The following is an 18,801-nucleotide window of genomic DNA, read 5'->3' as shown; positions in this document are numbered from 1 at the left end:
CCAGGCATCAGGATCTTTCTCCCAACCAAATGAATGTTATTATATCAGAAAAATCCCATTAATCAGCAAAGTCAGACTTGCAATGCAACCACTGAAGATAAAGAGATCCCATATGCTTGGAACTTGAAATGAAGACCCAAATCACGCAAGAACGAAAGAATGATGAACATATATAAATTGGTAGAGAAATAAAACCAAACAGGTCAAACCCATCAAAGTAAAAGATTTGCAAGAGCAAAATTAAGAAAAGAAAGAAAGAGAGACAATGCTTACCATCAGATTTGACAGGGTGAGAGAGCAAGAGGATGAGGATCACTTGAAGAAGCACAAGGGTGACGAGGTGACACCAAAGAGAAACCATTGTTGTCAACGATGATTCAACAGGGGTAGTGAGCTGAAGATATTAGGAAAAATAACGGTCAGTACTTTTTCATAAGTTGGCGTCTTTCTTAAAATGAATTTCTTTTTTCAAATGTGATTTTAATTGTTGTTTTTGAAACCGGTTACTTACAATAACCCATATTCATATTCACGTAAATAAAAAGTCGAAAGTTGATTGGGCTATCTCATCCTATGTGATTTTCCATATCATAGATTTCCCTTCATTAAGGTATTTATATACACTTGTGGACTAGTTATAGAGGATGAGGTATAATTTGAAATAATTTAAAATAGAGATAAAATACAACGTAACAGATGATAATTTAGATTACTGTGTAGAGCATTTTCATGCCAGGATTCTACTTGAGCTGCTGATCTGGATTAGATGATTGACTACGTCTATCCATCATAAGAAAAACCGGTTAAGCCGGCGGTTGTAAGCCGGCAGTCATAAAAAACACCGACCTAAATGCATCAATGGTGGCGATTTTATCAAAACTGCCGCCAATGAATTAAACCAAGGAAACCGTTAAAACAGAGTGGCAGTTAAGTGAACTAAAGCAACGGTATTCACATTGAACCAGCCGATCATAATTAAATTGTTCTTAAACTGACTGGTTCAATGCTTTCCCTCCATTAATTTCTTAAACCATGGAGCCGATTTCTGCTCCGTCCGTCTTGGGAGAAAGCAACGACTCCTCTGCTACATGGGAGAGAGCAACGATTTCTCTCCCACACAACTCTACTTCTCTACTTTCTCTCTCACACAACAATGGAAGGTTTCCTTTGATTGAGAGTCTGAATTGAACTCTATTAATATTCAATTGGCGCAGAGCTGTGAAATTCAACAGAGAAGTCGAGAAAGGTAAGTTCATCGACCCTTGTAGCTTTTATACCTCATTCTTGTTTCTCTATAAATTATAAAACCCTAATCGTGCTTTTTTTCATCGTAGGGCTTCAACAACTGCTGCTTTACACTCCTAGTACATAGAAGAACAAGGAAAGGGCGGAAGAAGCTTCTTCTTTTATTTACGTTTTCTTACTTGATTGGAGAAGGGTTCCGCTTTACTGGTTAGTGAATAATTTTCAGTTTGAATCTCTCCAGTTCTCCATAAATAATTTATTTACATTTTTTTCTTTTCTTGCTTTGGTTCTAATATGAAGATGAGTATAGTAGATCAAGTATGTGAATGCAGAATCCTGAATTATGGCTGATCTAGAATCATAGGAAAAAACAGAACAAGTCTACAATTTTTAGATGATTTAGAATAAATGTATTAATTTTCCGCATAAGATATGACCCAAGTCTCAGATAATTAGATCAATGTCTGAAAAGTACAAAAGAATATCTATAACTCCCTGACCATCACTCCCTGCAGCATTCCAGACCCTCCAGAATGGCTGAAATAAAATAAACAGCTCTGGTTATAGTGCTCCATAAAATAGCTGCATGCATCTTAAGTTAACTGCTTTGTTGATAACCTAACAAACTACAAAGAAAAAAAATAAGGACACAAAAATAGGAGATGCTAAATCCAGGTTTGATTTTCCTATCTTTAGGAATTCTAGGCTAGTGGTTATTACATTCCACACTACCAGGAAACAAGCTTAAGAGACTCAACTTTGGTCACAGTCTTAAACTTTGTGTTTTATATTTTGCTTATCCTCATTTAGAGGTCATGTGAAAGACATCCAACTACTTTCATGTCCAATTCAAATATTATTTTTGGATTGTTAATTTTTTATTTTTATTAAGTTTTGTTAGGTAAATATTCTTTAATTTATACTAATTATTATTTTTTATTATTTCAAAATGGAATAGTATTAAGTTAACAATAATTAACAGTCTTGCTTGTGAAAGAAACTGTGTAGTATATGGTACCATATATATGGAACTTGTATGGTATATGGTACTGTGAGAGGAAGAAAGCACTCTCTCTCTCATGAAAGAAAATACAACACTAAAACAACTAAGAAACATTACATCAACACCATAAACCCTCCAAGAATACAACTGACATATCCTCCTCTGTGGAGTCCCCTTGGATCTCAACAGGCTCTTGCCGTTTTGTAGAATAGAAACTGATTAAATAAGAAAATATATGTAAAGATTAATTGTTAAATCTAATGTAACAAATGTGTTTTTGTGGGGGGGAGTCCAGGATTCCTGCTTCAGCTCAGGGAATAAGAGTCTGATTCATAGCCATTATAATTATTGCTCTGTGGGTATCCCTTATAGTTTTTTTTTTTTTATTCAGGTACAATTATTGTAACTAACAAACATTATAGTTAATGCATACCGTGGAAAGCAACTTGCTGTGTTGGGAGAAGTTTTATAATTAAAATTTGCACCCCCAAGATAAATTTTGTGAGCTTTGAGATCAAACATTATTTATAAGAAATGGTGTTTGTCAATTTCTCTATCTCTGTGTGGGTTTGCATTAAATGTTTTTACTGTTTTGCACCAATAGCACTAATTTCTTTTCCAAGAAAAGAAAGCAAAAATCAATGCATCTTGGTATGGGCAAAAGATGCTCTTCCTTAACGGCTGATTGCATGCTTAGTATTAATAATCAGTACTTCAATAGATGAACAGGTAGTGCTTGAATGAGATACAAAGATTCACTGAAACTGTGCTTGATGATAAGGTGAATTCTCTAAAGGAGTCTCTTTTTTCTTTGATTTTATCTGATAGCTTTGATTGAGTTGTCTTTTGCTGGGTGTTGTTAGTAAAAACTATTGAGGAGTTTCAAAATTTGAACCATCTGGCCTATTAATAGCTATATATATTTAATTCACACTGAGTACTGAGTTACTGACCCGGCTGTTGATCAAGCAACAAGCACAGACAAAGTTCAGAAGTCGGGCTGGCAAGCATGAGAACACAAGTTCAAGTCCGAGGGAAGCTACTTTGTGCGAAAAAAATGACAAAGGTAAGGACCCTACTGAGTCTACCTGGCTGGGAACAACATTGAGTAATGGCCTTAATGGCCTGTACAATGTTTGACTTTATGGCTTTGGGGTCTATTTTTCCCCTTTAATGAAAGCACTTTACCTTCAAAAAATAAATTTGTATTCTGTATCCAAAGTTCCTAATCATCTCAAGCTGCCAGAGTAGCTTATACCACTTCTTGATGAAGTTAGAAAAATCATTGTAAATCTGAAATGTATTTGGAAAAAAGAATGTTGTATATTAGCAAAACTTGCATAGAGGAATTATATCTGTAAGAGAAATATATCAAGAATAAAAGAAAGATTTCAAATGAACTTTCTTACTGTTGCATAGAGGAATTATATCCTTTTTTCATAGAGCATTCATGTAATTAACTTTCTTACTGTTGTTTCTGTTATTCCAATTATAAAGATTTCAAATTGTTTAACACATTCCTAGTTTCATCACTTTATGGATGAGGTGATGGCTTTTGCATTAACTGCATATTGATTCCAGACATTATGGTTTCTATCTTGACTACCACTTGTTCTGTTCCATATAAAGTAGCTATGTTTACAGCTCTTCTTGATACATATATGCATAGGACTCAACAGTCAAGCTATTATATATGAGTAGGATATTATAAAAAAAAATATGGTAAGATGCTTTTCTTGTTTAGTAGCTTGCAAAGGCAAAGAAAAAGCTGTGACCTTAATGGGCAGGCCCACAGGGTTATGCATTTGTATTATTTAACTTAAGAGACAAAACCTTTACAGTAAAATGTAAATGAACAGAATATTGTTCTCTGCTCGATAATATGGATTTCTAAGAAACTAGTTATTTGATTATTTTACCTAAAAAGCACATTATGAATATTCTGTCCTTTTTATTCACATTATTATTTGGAAATATTTCCTGGGTTTTTTTTTGGTGCTGATATGATGGACTCGCTGTACTGGGAAGCAGTGAGATGTGCAGATGTTAAAGGGGAGAAAGACGGTTCAGCCCAGGGTCAGAATTTGTAGGCCCAAAATACTGTTGGGGTAGGTGCCAGCTTGGAATTGATGCCTATTCATGGGCAGGCATTGGTGCATAGAGTGTGGGTTGTTGACATTTTGAATGTTTATAGCTCTGCAGTGGAAATCAGAAATCTGCATTGGGCCTGTCCATACTTTCTGGATGTTAAAGAGATTGCTGCCATCAAAGAACGAGGAAGTTGTTATAATTCATAAACTGAAAAAAGGGAAACCGACCATTCCAACCCATGTTTAAAAAATTTGGAATCAATTTTAACAGTAGATGACCTTCAAACTCAGGAACTACAGGGAAGATTTATCATGGGGTGTGTTGCTGACATAACTCATTCTTTTTTTTTCATTAGTTGCATGGTCTGTGAGTAATCTATAGTTATTAAGAGAAAGCCTATACCATTAGAAGTTTGTTTTTAAACCAATGATGCATAATGGTAGTCTTATCATTTTGAACAAATTTTCTTGTGCAAATCCTCATGAGCTGTAGGTCTTTTCGAGAGAAGGCACCTATTTAGATCCCACATAAACATTTCTAGGTAATGTAATGACTTTGAGAGAAGTAGAGGCAGGCCTCCTCTCTTCAAAGTCTGGCCTGTTTGTGCAAAAGCTCAAGACTAGAATAACTCTTTTGGATATACATATTAAACCCAACTCTTTGATTATATCAATTAGTGTTTTGCATTTAATTTGCTTTGATTTATGCCAAATTATCTATAAGAAAGTATTCATGCTGGAATAGATATTAAAGTTAGTTTAATACTATGAGTATGATCTTTTTTTACGTTTAAGATGAATGGCAACTTATTTGTTCTTCAAGTTGATCTTCTGACTTGCTTAATGGTTATTCCAGGAGGGCTTGCGGAGATTATGATGTTCCAGAGCCTTCTTTTGGGTGGAAGATCAGAGGTATATGATTAATACAGGGATTGGCGGCTTGATGTTGACAATATGACATATGAGGAATTGCTTGAACTGGGAGGTAAAATTGGATATGTAAATACTAGTTTAAGAGAAGATGAGATATTCCATTGCCTCAGAAAAATTAAGCACTCCTTTATGGAGGATCTGCAATCACATATTCCCACTGAAACAGATTGGAAATGTAGCATTTGTCAAGAAGAATATGTAGTTGATGATGAAGTGGGAAAGCTGGACTGTGGCCACAGTTATCACCTATTTTGTATAAAGCAATGGCTTCTGCAGAAGAATGCTTGCCCTGTCTGCAAGGCTGCAGCAGCAGCATACTAAGATTGGAAATCATTCAAGAATATGATGCTGATAATGAGATGGGAAAGCTGGATTATAGCCAGAGCTATCACATGTTTTGCTTAAACCAGTGGCTTCTGGAGTGCTTGCCCGGCAGCCATGCTGCCAAGTGCCAGCTCAATATTAAGATTGACTTCATTTGAACCTCAGTGTCTGCCAATGGGTATTGGATCAGTGTTTCTCCTTTATTGCTTTTTGTACAGCTTTCGACTGAAATAAGCATGCATCCATTCTTTGTTGTGTAATTTCTCTACCCCTTTGTCTAATATAAAATATTGGGCTTTTGTGGGAGCCACAAACACTTGAAAGTTTGCAGCTGTTGTCATCACCATTTCATGGGCAACATTTACATTTCATTCAGTTGTTTTGGTTCCCGTGGGATGAAAATACTTTTAATACAGTCAAAAGTTACCATTCAAAAAAAATTAGTTATATTTAATCTATTTATCATTTTCATTCTTCTGTCTACTGTTAATAGAACTCACATATATATGGAGGTGAAACGAGGATCTGCTGCAGTGACAAAAGCTGAGCAGTAGCAGGATTAATTTCAATGATACTGGTAAGACTGCATCAAGACAGACGATGATGAAAGAATCTATCCCCATATCCTCAAATACTGCCAGAAACAAAAGTAAGAGCATAATTGGACTGGTAGATGGTGAACCTGAGGATGGAAATAAAACAGGAAAGAAGAGAAACCTAGGAATAAAAATGGAATCACCAAACCTGCATCAAGTGTTCAATTAATTATAGTGCTTCCACTACTACTTACTATTTTCGTTTTTTTTTTCTTTACCAATGGAGATACTTTCTGGGAGCCAATTTGCACTGAAAATTGCATTCAACACTGTTACAGGCCCGCGAATAGGATCTCATCACGGGTCGGTCCACGGGGAAAACCTCCTGTTTTCCCTTGTTCCTCCCTTTTCTTGAGGAACCTATCTTGGCGCCTTAATGGTGATTTGTTCAAGAGGTCACCAACTCTCCTCTACTCTGTCTTGACTGAGAATTTCGATGCCTCTATTGAATATCATTAGCTCCTTTAAATAGGAGATTACAAGAAGATAAGAATCCCACTTTTAGGAAGACTCCCTACTGATCTATACTAATGAATTTAGATAAGAACACTGAACAGATAAGACTCCCTACTAGATAAGATAGAACTGTATCTAGCTAGATAAGATGAGTACACTGAATTAGATAAGATGAGAACACTGAGTTAATCGCCCATTACTGCTGCTGTCCATTAAACTCTAAACTAATCACCCATTACTGCTGCTGTTAGTGGCTGTAAAACCATCCACAACATTACTCCCCTCCTGGACTAAGAGCTTGTCCTCAAGCTCGAATTCAGGATGGGTGTCTTGAAACACAGTCAAAGGAATCCAGGATAGGTGGAATGATTTTACCCTCTTGGATCGGGTTCCAATGAAGAGGGTTCATCCTCATCTTCCTCTTGTTCCACCAAGAGGCAGAAAAGTCTCTTGCACTTGTGCCCTACTGAGTAAAATTCATCACAATTAAAGCACTATCCCCTTGCCTTGTGTTCCGCCATCTCAGCCCTGGACAGGTGCTTAATAGGGGGTGCCACCACGCTGCTTCCCAAACTGGCTGCCGATCTAGTTCATGAACCTAGTCGTCAACTGCTCAAGGTCACCCATGACGCCTTGCTCTGATACCAAATTGTTACAGGCCCGCGAATAGGATCTCGTCACAGGTCGGTCCACGAGGAAAACCTCCTGTTTTCCCTTGTTCCTCCATTTTCTTGAGTAACCTATCTTGGCCCCTTAATGGTGATTTGTTCAAGAGATCACCAACTCTCCTCTACTCTGTCCTGACTAAGAATTTTGATGCCTCTACTGAATATCATTAGCTCCTTTAAATAGGAGATTACAAGAAGATAAGAATCCCACTTTTAGGAGGACTCCCTACTGATCTATACTACTGAATTTAGATAAGAACACTGAACAGATAAGACTCCCTACTAGATAAGATAGAACTGTATCTAGCTAGATAAGATGAATACACTGAATTAGATAAGATGAGAACACTAAGATGAGAACACTGAGTTAATCGTCCATTACTGCTGCTGTCCATTAAACTCTGAATTAATCGCCCATTACTGCTGCTGTCCATCACTGCTGCTGTTAGCGGCTGTAAAAGCATCCACAACAAACACCAGATGGGAATGCTGTAGATGACTTCCCTTCATCTTATGAGTAGGATAAGAAGTCCTGCAGTTGGAAGAAAATTGAGACAGTACCTACTCTGCCCATATTTCTGAAGGTAATGTTTAATACTTTACTAGAGATGGGTTCCTTCAGCTGAAAATTTTCAAGTTTTCATAAATTCTGTAGCTCTAGGGTGTAATAAGAAATGGTTTAACTTCCATGGTTATTGTCTGCAGTTCCAAGGTGTCAAATACAAGGTAGTTATGAACAAGAGAAGAAGCTCGGATGCTCAGAAGTACATTCTCTATGGGATTACGGGTTCAGTAGAACCGGGTTTGTGCAACAATGCCATGTGTTTCAGATAACTGAGTCTATAGTATAGAGTTCATTTTGACCAGAAGGATCTCAGCTCTCATACTTTCAAATGAACTGAGTCTAGAGTTCATCCAATAAGTGAAGCTGAAGGTGTTGAAATGACAAACAATGTAAATGATTCACAAATAACATCAAGGATTCAAAACTAGGAAGTTTTAGATATTCGACCGGAGGAAGAGGAACCAAGACAACAAGAAGGAATCTCCTCCCACAAACTGCAACCCAACTACAAGTTTATATCATGATTGATCTAATCCTAGTTATATATTTGATGGAAAGATTGCCTTGGTTGATCAATATGTGGCTAGCTTTTTGTACAAGCGCAGTTGGAGGATGTGGCCTTGTAATAGACTTCTAGTAATATGTGTGCAATGTAAAGTGTGAACACTCTTTAATGATTGTATTGGATTCTTGACTAGAAATGCAAATCAGATTTCAGATTATTAGAATTGATTGTATTGAATTCTTGTTTCAGGTTTCAGTTTTAAGCAGGTGTCAACTGATATTATTATTTTAAAATTAACAAAATCTGTGCCGGCAGTCATAGAAACCACCACATTTGACAGATCATTACACTTAAGCCGGCGGTTAATACTATGTCTAAGCCTGCGGTTAATATATTTATGGCGGCGGTTTAATTAGATGACAATTTATTCTAAGCTGGCGGTTAAAAGTGTCGGATTTGATTACATGGTTTACCTAAGGTGGCGGTTTATTAAAATGACAAATGGCTCTAAGCCAGCGGTTATGACTACCGGCAATCAGGCTGTCATCTAACATACCCTGCCCCGGCGATTTGGACCGCCACCATACATTTTATAGGCCGACGGTTCTATAAACACTGCCGGCTTATGAATGGTTGGACCAGGTCTCTAGGACGGTGGTCTTTGTCTTTTAGGCCAGCGTTCATGACTTAGGCCGGCGTTCATGTCCCGATAATTTTCACAAATGGGTTTTAGCGGAGCCGTCCAAGAGATGTTGGGATGATTTGGGATCTACTAGAAAGGAGAGGGAGAGTCTGTCTTCTGCTATTTCTAAGAAACGAATATGTCGATTTGACCTTTAAGTAGTTTAATAATAATATAGGATATATTTAAATAATTAACCCTTATTTTTTTTCTTTACCATGCGACAAATGGGAGTTCAGATCTCCGCCCCACAATGTCTCACCCCACAAAGCCCCACAACACATTCACGTCGTGTATTGGAAACATCTCCCAATGATGTACCAGAACTGATGATGTCATCATCGAGAGGTATTCTCAATACATGACAGGGATGTGCTATGGGGCGTTGTGGGGCAAGACATGGTGGGGCGGAGATGTGGTCTCACATAATGGAAAAAAAAGCATTTTAGAATAGTAATTGAACCAAATAAGTGAAATTATTTAGACTTTAAACTTTGCTATGTTTGGTTTGAAGGAAAAGGTAGGGAAAGGCAAGGAAACCTCCCTACCTTTTCCTTCAAATTAAACACAACCTTAGGGCTTGTTTATTTGCTCTAAAGTGTAATATTTGAAAGTGCAATAGTTACATTAAGAGGTATATTGGTATTGGTAAAATTTTCTTTACTCTGAACTCTGAATGCAGAGAAGTTCTAAATTATGGATTCTAAAAATTATCAAATATCTATTTTGGCCTCATATATGAGAGTCTTTGTTTGTCTTTTTGGGGGTATCATTGGAAAACAAAAAGTTACATAATTGCACTTCAAAAAATAAAAGATAAGAGAAAACCAACAAATATTTTTCTCTTAAAGTTAAAAGATTCCTCTTAAGAGATAAGAATTAAGAGAAAATTAACAAGCCCTTAATCTCTGCCACAACCTAACTGACACATGCGAATAAAAAAAGGTTTTTATTATAAAATGTAAAACCACAAACTAATTGGCACAAGCAGTACAATCAAGAGAGTTCGCATCTTGTGAAGGGAACCAGAGATGACCATGTTGGCAACTCAAAAAAGGAGTAACGTTAACAGGTGTTCAACTATTAACTGAACAAACTCAGTTGAACCACCCACAAAAGCCATGAATAAATTTTCTTTCAACGTCATTCAACTCTCCTCCCCATTTTGAGTCCTCCTATCATTCGAGCTAGGGTGAGCAAAAAAAAAAAAAAAAAAACTGAACCAACCGAGAAAACCGACCAAAATCGAATTGAAAAATTGGTTAACCAAACTTGTCGGTTTGGTGTTTTTAAAAAACCAAAGGTACTGGTTTGGTTTTGGTTAACCAATATAGAAAACCGACAGTTAACCGAACCGACCGATATACATATATTTCTATATATTTTCTATATATTTATGTATATTATATTATATATCAGTTTGGCTACAATCAAAACGTGATGGGTTCGAACACAATTCGAACATTATGAGAGAATGACACACGTCCATAAGCGCGTGTGCATTCCTCATTTGTGCGGGGATGGTCAATGAGCATTTAACATGAACGTCGTTAGCCATCCCTCATTCAGAGTATTTTTGTGAAAAACCTTTCGTTCTCCTTTCCTGCGTCTCTCCATTCTCCACCCAAACCTTTCGTTCTACTATCTTCTCCAACCGGTGAAGGCAAAAGGTATCATTACCGAAAGCAAGCTTCTTCCGAGGACCGGCGGCAGAAGTTTAGTGTTTCTCTCCCTACAATGGTTCATCTGCAACTGAAACCCCAAAAGGCAAAGGCATCACTAGCGAAGGCAAGCTTCTTTCGGCGATTGGCGACAGAGGTTTAGTGCTTTTCTCCCTACGGTGGTTCACCTGCAATTGAAACCCCAAAAGGCAAAAGGCATCAATGGCTTCATCTGCAACTTTGTGCTTCTACCGCTTCATCTGCAACGGCTACATTTTACTTTGGTATATTTTAGAACAAAGCAATAATAAAATCATTTCTGGGTTAATTTTTTTCTCTTATGTAAAATCATTTTTGGGTTAACTTGTTTATGGGTTATTTTTTTCTCTTATAAAATCATTTATGGGTTATCTTGTTTTTGGGTTTTTTTTTTTCTCTTTATAAAATAATTTCTGGGTTAATTATTTTTTCTTCTCTTACATAAAATCATTTTGAATTTGTTGAATTGTTTAATTTGTTTGTGGTTTTATTATTGCTCCTTATTGCTTAATTTGCCATCTATCAGCCAATGTGTTACGGTGTACCGAATAGGAACTTTGGCTCTGGTTGACAGCCATATGCCAAGCATGTTACCAACACCCTAACCACGGTGTTTTGTTTGAAACAGAACATTACGATTTTCCTTATTGGTACCCAAACAGGGTCTCAATGTATAGAACTACACATTTATATCTTATCAGTTATCATACCACCCCACCCTCACCCTTGCGCTGCCCTCAAGTCCTCAACACAAATCTTCTAATGGCAACGTAACGTGCCCGTTTAGTCGTTTACCTTTATATATACCACTCTGACCCCATGGTTGGTACAAGAAAGAGGTAGCAGCCACAAAATCCCTCCTCACCGGCCGGCCCACAAACAAGGGCCCTTTAGGCCTTTTATATTTGTTTTCTTCCCCAGACCCCAAGCAGGCAAGCACCCACCCTAAGTCTAACGAGTAACGACGCCTAGGGCAAAAACGCAGCATATGCTGATTGCTGATCCCAGAGTTAGGAAAGTCACCTTCAAGAAAAGGATGAAGGGTTTGACAAAGAAGTTGAGTGACCATAGCACCCTGTGTGGCGTTGATGCATGCGCAATCATTTATAGTCCTTACAACAAACAGCCCGACGTTTGGCCATCACTGCCAGAGGCCCAACTCCTTGCCGCAAGGTTTCAGAGCTTGCCGGAGATGGAAAAAGGGAAGAAGATGACGAACCAAGAAGGATTCCTTAGGCAAAGAATATCCAAGCTGCAGGAGCAGCTGAAGAGACAGGAGAAAGAACAGGGAGACTGAGATAAACCATCTTATGTACCAGTGCTTGGCAGGTAGTAGGAGCCTGGGAGATGTGAACAACATTGTGGATCTGAAAGATTTGGAAGCGTTGATTGGGGAGAAGATGAACTTAATCGAAGAGAGGATCGAATACCTTAGGCGGCCTTCCCCACCACTTATGTTAATTGACGAGGGTGGTGATGATCAGGCAGAAATAGCAGTGCCGTGTTCCTTGGGGATGAGCATGCCGCAACCTTCGTTCATGGAGATGGAGGTTATCAATAATAACCCAAGCGGACATCAATTTACGGGTTTTTGTGGAAATGGGATGATGCTTACTTGTGGGGAAACCACTACTTGGTCTAATCACCACTTTGATGGTGCCTTTTGGGGTAATTAGTTCAGACTAACCTCTCTACGGCTCTATCTAATTGTTTAATTTCTTTTCCTAGAAAAATTATTTCTCCTCTTGTTCTCAACTTTGAAGACTAGCTAGAAGGTATCGTATCCATGGGCTATCCTACTATACGTTCAATACAGAGTGTATCGTATCTTTATCCAACCATATTATTAACACATGGCACACGTGGACCATTTTCCTTGCTTATTTTGTTATTTTGTCCATACGTTACGCATGTATTAGCCAATACAAATCATAGTTGTATTAAAATTCAAAGTTCAAACTTTAGTGTTTTATTAATTTTGCCATTCAACCCATTAAGTTCCACTTCAAATTCATCGCATCTTTACCCATTTTTTTATGTCTCCAATAATTGTACTACTTTTTAAATCTCCAATTTCAAACTGAGCTCATTAACAACCACATCAATGTCATTAATTGTGGACTTTCAAATTCCCGCCCTCATCTCCTTGTAAAATCTCCCTGAAATTTCTGGTTATTGTTTATTAAACCTCCCCTGAATTTTCGAAATTGTAATCATCTTCCCTACGCTTTCTAACATAGTTGCAATTAGACCCCCTTGTCTCTAAAAAAGTTCATGAAAATGTATAAAATGCCCATATAGTTACTTTTGATGAAATATTTTATTTTTCAATTTTCTCTTTGTATGAATAGTTTCCAATTTCTTTTCTGAATTTGATTTATTTACCAAAATTTCCCTTGATATCAATCACTGGAAGGTAAAGCTTCCCTGAATTTGACTCAAATTCTCTTTTTTTTTTTTTCTTTAACAAAAAAAACAAAAGTATATTAAACACAACTCTTGTTTATAAAGTTTTTGTATATTTTTTTTGTAAAAACCAGCCTCAATAGTAATTGCATGCATATTTTTCGATACTTTGGCACTTCTTGTTAAAGGATTCTAATAGGGGAGATTTACTTGCAATGGTGTCAGAAAGTTTAGGGGAGGCTATTATAATTATCAAACTGTAGTGAAGGTTTCAGCAAGGACCAAAAACTTCAGGGGAGATTAATTTCAACAATTTACCCTAAATAAAAATTAAAAGAGTACTATCATCTCACAGCCTATTAATAAGTGCCCGTCTGGGAGGGCTTTTGGGATGCAGCTTTTAGCTTTCCCAGCTGGGCCCCATATGGAAACGTCAGACACTATGCTTGCTGAAAATCCGGAAAGCCCTTTCACTGTGTTCCGAATGCCAAAAACACGACTGAAATAAGAAGCTATTCCAAGTAACTTCACTGGAACACAGGTGCTCAACTACCACGGTTGAATCACCTCATCCCACCTCCAACGACGCAGAAATCCCTCTCAAATGGGCTATAAGGCAAGTTTCGGAGTGCTTATTTAAAAATAAGTTCAAAATTTGGGCTTCTCTTATTCTTAAAATAAGTACTTATTTCAGACTTATTTTTCCAAATACAAATAAATGCTTATTAGTGTGATCCCCACTCAAAATAAGTAATTATTTAAAATAAGTAATTATTTAAATAAACACTCCCATGCTTAAACTAATATCAGAACCTACACCATCCAAATTAGAGATATGGCTATTGACCACTAAACCATCATTTAATGTAAGGCAAGTAATTAAAATCAAATAGGTAGAGATGGCAAGGGAAGTGGGATTTGAATTCGGATTGGACTGGGATATATTCAACCCAATCTAATAACAAAAAATGTTATTATTTTGAACAATCAAATTTAGGTGCACTGACATGTTTTTGCTGTGAGACATTTTAATTATCAATCCAGGCATAGTTCTTTTTTGGGTTATTAATTACATATATATACCTGTACACTTGAGAAACTATTTATACATATCTTAAACTTAAAAAAAAAACTTATATATACATTATTGACCTTTTCAAAGTTAAGCCTAACAATAAATTTTAATGAAAAAGTATCCTAAACTATTCATTAAATTTTTAAAATTCTTTAATACAAAAGTATCCCCCTTGGTGCGTCAACTCGATTCCTCAATAACGAGGGTCCTGGGGTTTTGGATTAAAAATCTAGAGACTTATCATATAGTGAGTGCAGATTCATTTTAATAGTAATATCAAATCATGATAACCAAATTAATAAAAAAATGTTTCGTATCTTTTCTTGACTTTGGAAGACTCTTCGGCTTTGAGGGCTCGTTTCAAATTCACCTCGGACTGATAAGTCAAGGCATGGATGGTGGAATTCACCTGCTAAGAGAAGAAAATAAGCGTTAGTCTACAAAAATCCAAGTACAAGACAGATTGAAGAGACAAGTCCTAAAAACTTACCACCATACGGTGAGTAGCCGCTGGAGCCCCGAGTTGAGCAACTGGCAGTTCAGCTCAACGAGCAACCTCCTTGGCAAATACCGCGTCCTTACTCTTGAGGAGGCTGAACCTTGGAGTCAAAATACTTTGTGCTACGTCATCACTACCTGAAGAAGTGGTGGCCACAGGAATAGGCTCCAAAGACGTAGCCTCCTCGAGCATGCGGGGTGGAGAGGGCTTGCCCGAGTCCTCCTTGACCAGATCTATTACGAGAGGCTGATCGGCACACGAGTGCTCGGGCTCGGGTACGAAGGCTGGTGGGTGCTAAACATGAGCCCTTTTAGAGGCTCTCTTCTTTTTCCCCTTCTTCATACTCCCTAAGAGTTCGTTGGCAGGGATGTCCATGATAGCTACGGCAAAAACGACGCTGTCAAATACAGTACCAAAGTAAAACAGAGAGAAAATACAACAAACAGTGACCTACTAGGGCTCAGACCGGCCTGCACCAACTTCTCCTCGGTCACGAAGTCTTCGAACTTCAGGCCGAGCTCCGCCCAAGATCCGAGCGCCTCCCTTGTCTTCAGGTCCAACCTAACATCAGGGTCCTGGATGGCTGCCCTCCAATGAGTCGGGAAAGGCCACCCCTCATTGTTGCGGACCACGAAATAGCACTTCTTCCAAGCTGGGACCTTGTTAAGGAGCTCATGCAAAAGTTTGAAGCCAGGACCAGGTGATAGATAGTAAGTTCACCTGTGCTCAGGCATAACACAAGATGAATTTTTCTTGATGGAAAGAATAGAAGAAAAAATGTCGAGGTCAAGAGGAAGATTGTAATCGTGGAAAAGTGAAATAGTCCCTACGATGTTGCAGATAGAGTTCGAGTGTAGCTGATCTATGGTGATGTTGAAAAATTTTACGACATCGACTATGAGAGGGTGAAGTGGAAGATGAAGACCAACAAAGAGCTGCTCCTCAAAGATCACGATCTCGTTGTGACCATAATCCCAAGGGAAGTTACCTAAGGGAATGCTATAGGCGAGGTCATTGGGAAGTCTGTACCAGGCTACTTGGGTTAGGAGCTTGTCCGCTGTCATTGTCAATGGGCCAAAGTTATCTGGCAGCCGACCTTGATATGAGGTGGAAGCCAGGTTACCTAAGGCCCTCGCCCAAGCTGAGGTGAGTTCACCTCAGGAGGACCGTGGACCGCATCCTAGCCCGAAGTAACCTCCTCGGTAGGATAAGGATCTATGGCCTGAGCCAAGGTACTAGTGGATTCACCTTGGCTCCAGTGGATTCATAGCTTCAGTGGATTCACAGCTCCTGTCTAAGGGACTATTGAAACTAAAACTAGACATGCTAGAAAGACACGGAATTGAAAAGAAAAGGCAAAGGGGGACTTACCAAAAGAAAGACCGAAGAAAGGAAGGCGACCTCAGAAAGACATTGAACTGAAAGACTCGAGCGCAACCTCAGATTACGGATCCACGAACTTGTGGCGAAGGAAATGAGTCCCTTGGCCTCTATTTATAGCGAGTGTATCCGGGGATCAACAGTCAAGATTAACACATTCCAACGGCCCCTAGAGAAACCGGTTGCACGACCCCCGAGGTTGAAATCGAATTAATGCGTGTTTTGACATTTGTGGAGTTTATAAAATGGCGTGAAGTCCGCACATAACTTAGATGCGATCTGGGTTATTCCTGAGTTGAGCCAGGCGGTCAAATAGGTCCGACCAATGATTCGCCCGTCAAGCCACCTAGACCTCATGCCAAATCCACCTGGACTCGTCATGAACTCCCTGCACCGGGTTGAGACCCCTAGCTCGAGGAGTGGAGGGCAATTGATGAAGGGTGATTTGGCCCGACCTAGTGAGGAGGGGACACGTGGACGCGACCTAATTAAGGGATGACAGGTTAGCCTAGCAAGCCTAGTTCGCAACATTTGAGCTCGGGTATTCAGCCACCTCGATGTCGAGGCACTTCGGCATCCAATCCAATTCGAAACTAAAGAATCGAAGTAGCAGCTTGGGGCTAACATCTTGAATTGCCACGTAACCGGCTCCAAAGGTCCCTCCAACCGATCCCAAGTTACTCGGGATCACGATGAGCTAACAGATCCCGAATTTCTCGAGATCACAATGAGCTAACAGATCCCGACTCATCCCAGTTCCGTTAGAGTCGGAAGTAAAACGATAAGCCTTATCTACGCAGTGCTCCTTCAGAAGCGGAACGGACCCTATCTTCACACTCCGGAGATCCCGGAGCTCTTTCGTGAGACCCACGACTACTCTAGTATATAAAGATGAAAACCTCAAGGCAAAGGTACGCATGATTACTCTACTCACTAACTCCCAAATTCTCAATCTTTTAAGCTCGTACAGCAGAGTTACTAACTTAAGCATTGGAGCGACTTCGCCGGATTAACTACCCAGGTTCTTTGATCCACTGTCTTGCAGATAGATCCAACTCACTGCTCGATTGAAAGTCAAATCACCCTCCAATTAGGAGTAATCAGATCGCCCTTCACGATCAGATTCTGGGTTTGGACTTGTCAAGCATGGACCAGATCACCCGAACATCTTCATAAGCGCATGCCATCACTTCACCATGTAAATCCACGATACGAGCATCGTTCTCTGCAATTAAGGAGCAAATATATTTATACATAGATCAAGGGAAAGTGAAGTTAAGATGATCTCTTGGGCGGGGGAAGGGAAGACCTGATCTGACGACCACGGCTTCTCACTTGTATGTGACATATATATAATAAGAAATTAAGTAGATGAGAGTACCTAGTAGGATTACCAGGTGGTTGCGACTTATTGTTTTCTCTTGGTTGGTTGAAGAAGGTACAAGCAGCTTTCCTCAAGGGGGATGTGATGGTGCGAACCCATGAAGTTGAAGCCATCCTTTCTCTCAATGGATCTACAAGTAATCAAGGTGATCACTGAATCAATCCTCTTGATTCTTGAATTGAAGGTGCAAGTTTATATTTTGAAAGAGAGTCAGAAGGCCTGGTACTGTGAGAATAGCTGGACGACGTATAACGCACCTTTTTCATATTTGTTTCGTAGGCCGATCGCATGAACCACATGGCACACCCTTGCATAACACCTAATCCAATCCCACCCACTTAACCACTTTGCTATTTGCAATTGCACATGAGGTCTCAATTTTTTATTTTTTTTAAAGAAAAAGACACGTGCAGAAGAAAAAACAGAGGATAAGAAAACCTGTTCTATCCGTGAAATGGTTTATTATTAATTCAATCAACCAATAGGAGTCTCGACATATACAAAGGGAATCCAACACATAAAATGAAGAGATATGATGAACATAACTTGTTTAAAATGCATCCACTCATAATTCTTAGAGACTGTGACATTGCAGTCTGCAGTCTGAAGTCTGAACAACAACACAAAAGGATAAAAAAAGAAAAGATATACAGAATCAAGGGTGCCAATAAACAGGTTTTGGATTGGACCCCGTCCAGTCCAAAATTCAAATTGGATTGATTGGATGGACCATATTGGATTGGATCAATTTGGTTTAAAATATTTATTAAATTGGATTGGACTTGGTCCGTCCGTAATAAATTTATATTGGGTTGGATTGGATTAAACCAATATCTGATCCATTAATATAAGATAAAAATGTATGTCATTGGATCTAATTTGGATTGAAACTTATCGAAATCAAAATAAATTTAAATAGATTGAACGGTCCAAGCATTGAATTGGGCTAGTCCAAATTGATCCAAAACATTTATTGGATTGAATTGGACCTAATCCATTTATAATGGACTGACATTAGATTGGATCGAATTGGACCCAATCCAGTCCAATTAACACCCCTATACGGAATATACAAAATAGAGTGATGCCATGTAGTATTAATGAATTTGTTGTAACTCTATCAGGAGTATCTGTCAATGTTCAATATTGCCCAAATCATGATACACCACACCAAGTCATTCATTTGCCGTATATATATATATTCCCTTCTACCTATCGTCTGTCTTTGTTAAGATATGTCAATTACACACATTAATTAATTCTTCAACCCATTTGCATGCATTTTTAACA

General features: G+C 38.5%; 1 protein-coding gene and 1 long non-coding RNA gene across 2 annotated transcripts; one reads left to right on the top strand and one right to left on the bottom strand.

Annotated features, from left to right (window-relative positions):
* The first annotated feature begins 1,034 nt into the window (after positions 1-1,034).
* On the top strand, positions 1,035-5,855 carry LOC148867929 (uncharacterized). Its single transcript, XR_016110725.1, has 4 exons — positions 1,035-1,246; positions 1,335-1,452; positions 3,218-3,314; positions 5,195-5,855. It is a non-coding gene; the product is annotated as an uncharacterized LOC148867929 (long non-coding RNA).
* A 2,719-nt stretch (positions 5,856-8,574) lies between these two features.
* On the bottom strand, positions 8,575-17,624 carry LOC148867928 (uncharacterized). Its single transcript, XM_088976519.1, has 3 exons — positions 17,522-17,624; positions 17,259-17,352; positions 8,575-8,611 (listed from the first exon to the last, which is right to left on the bottom strand). Exons 1-3 carry the CDS (start codon positions 17,622-17,624, stop codon positions 8,575-8,577), a joined length of 234 nt encoding a protein of 77 aa, XP_088832645.1.
* Between the last annotated feature and the right edge of the window lie 1,177 nt (positions 17,625-18,801).

Source organism: Nelumbo lutea, chromosome 3, assembly GCF_056320005.1.
Source record: "Nelumbo lutea isolate HS-2025 chromosome 3, American lotus-T2T, whole genome shotgun sequence".
Taxonomy (NCBI): Eukaryota; Viridiplantae; Streptophyta; class Magnoliopsida; order Proteales; family Nelumbonaceae; genus Nelumbo; species Nelumbo lutea.
Note: the sequence above shows the minus strand (reverse complement) of the source record. Positions and strands in the feature narration are given on the sequence as shown.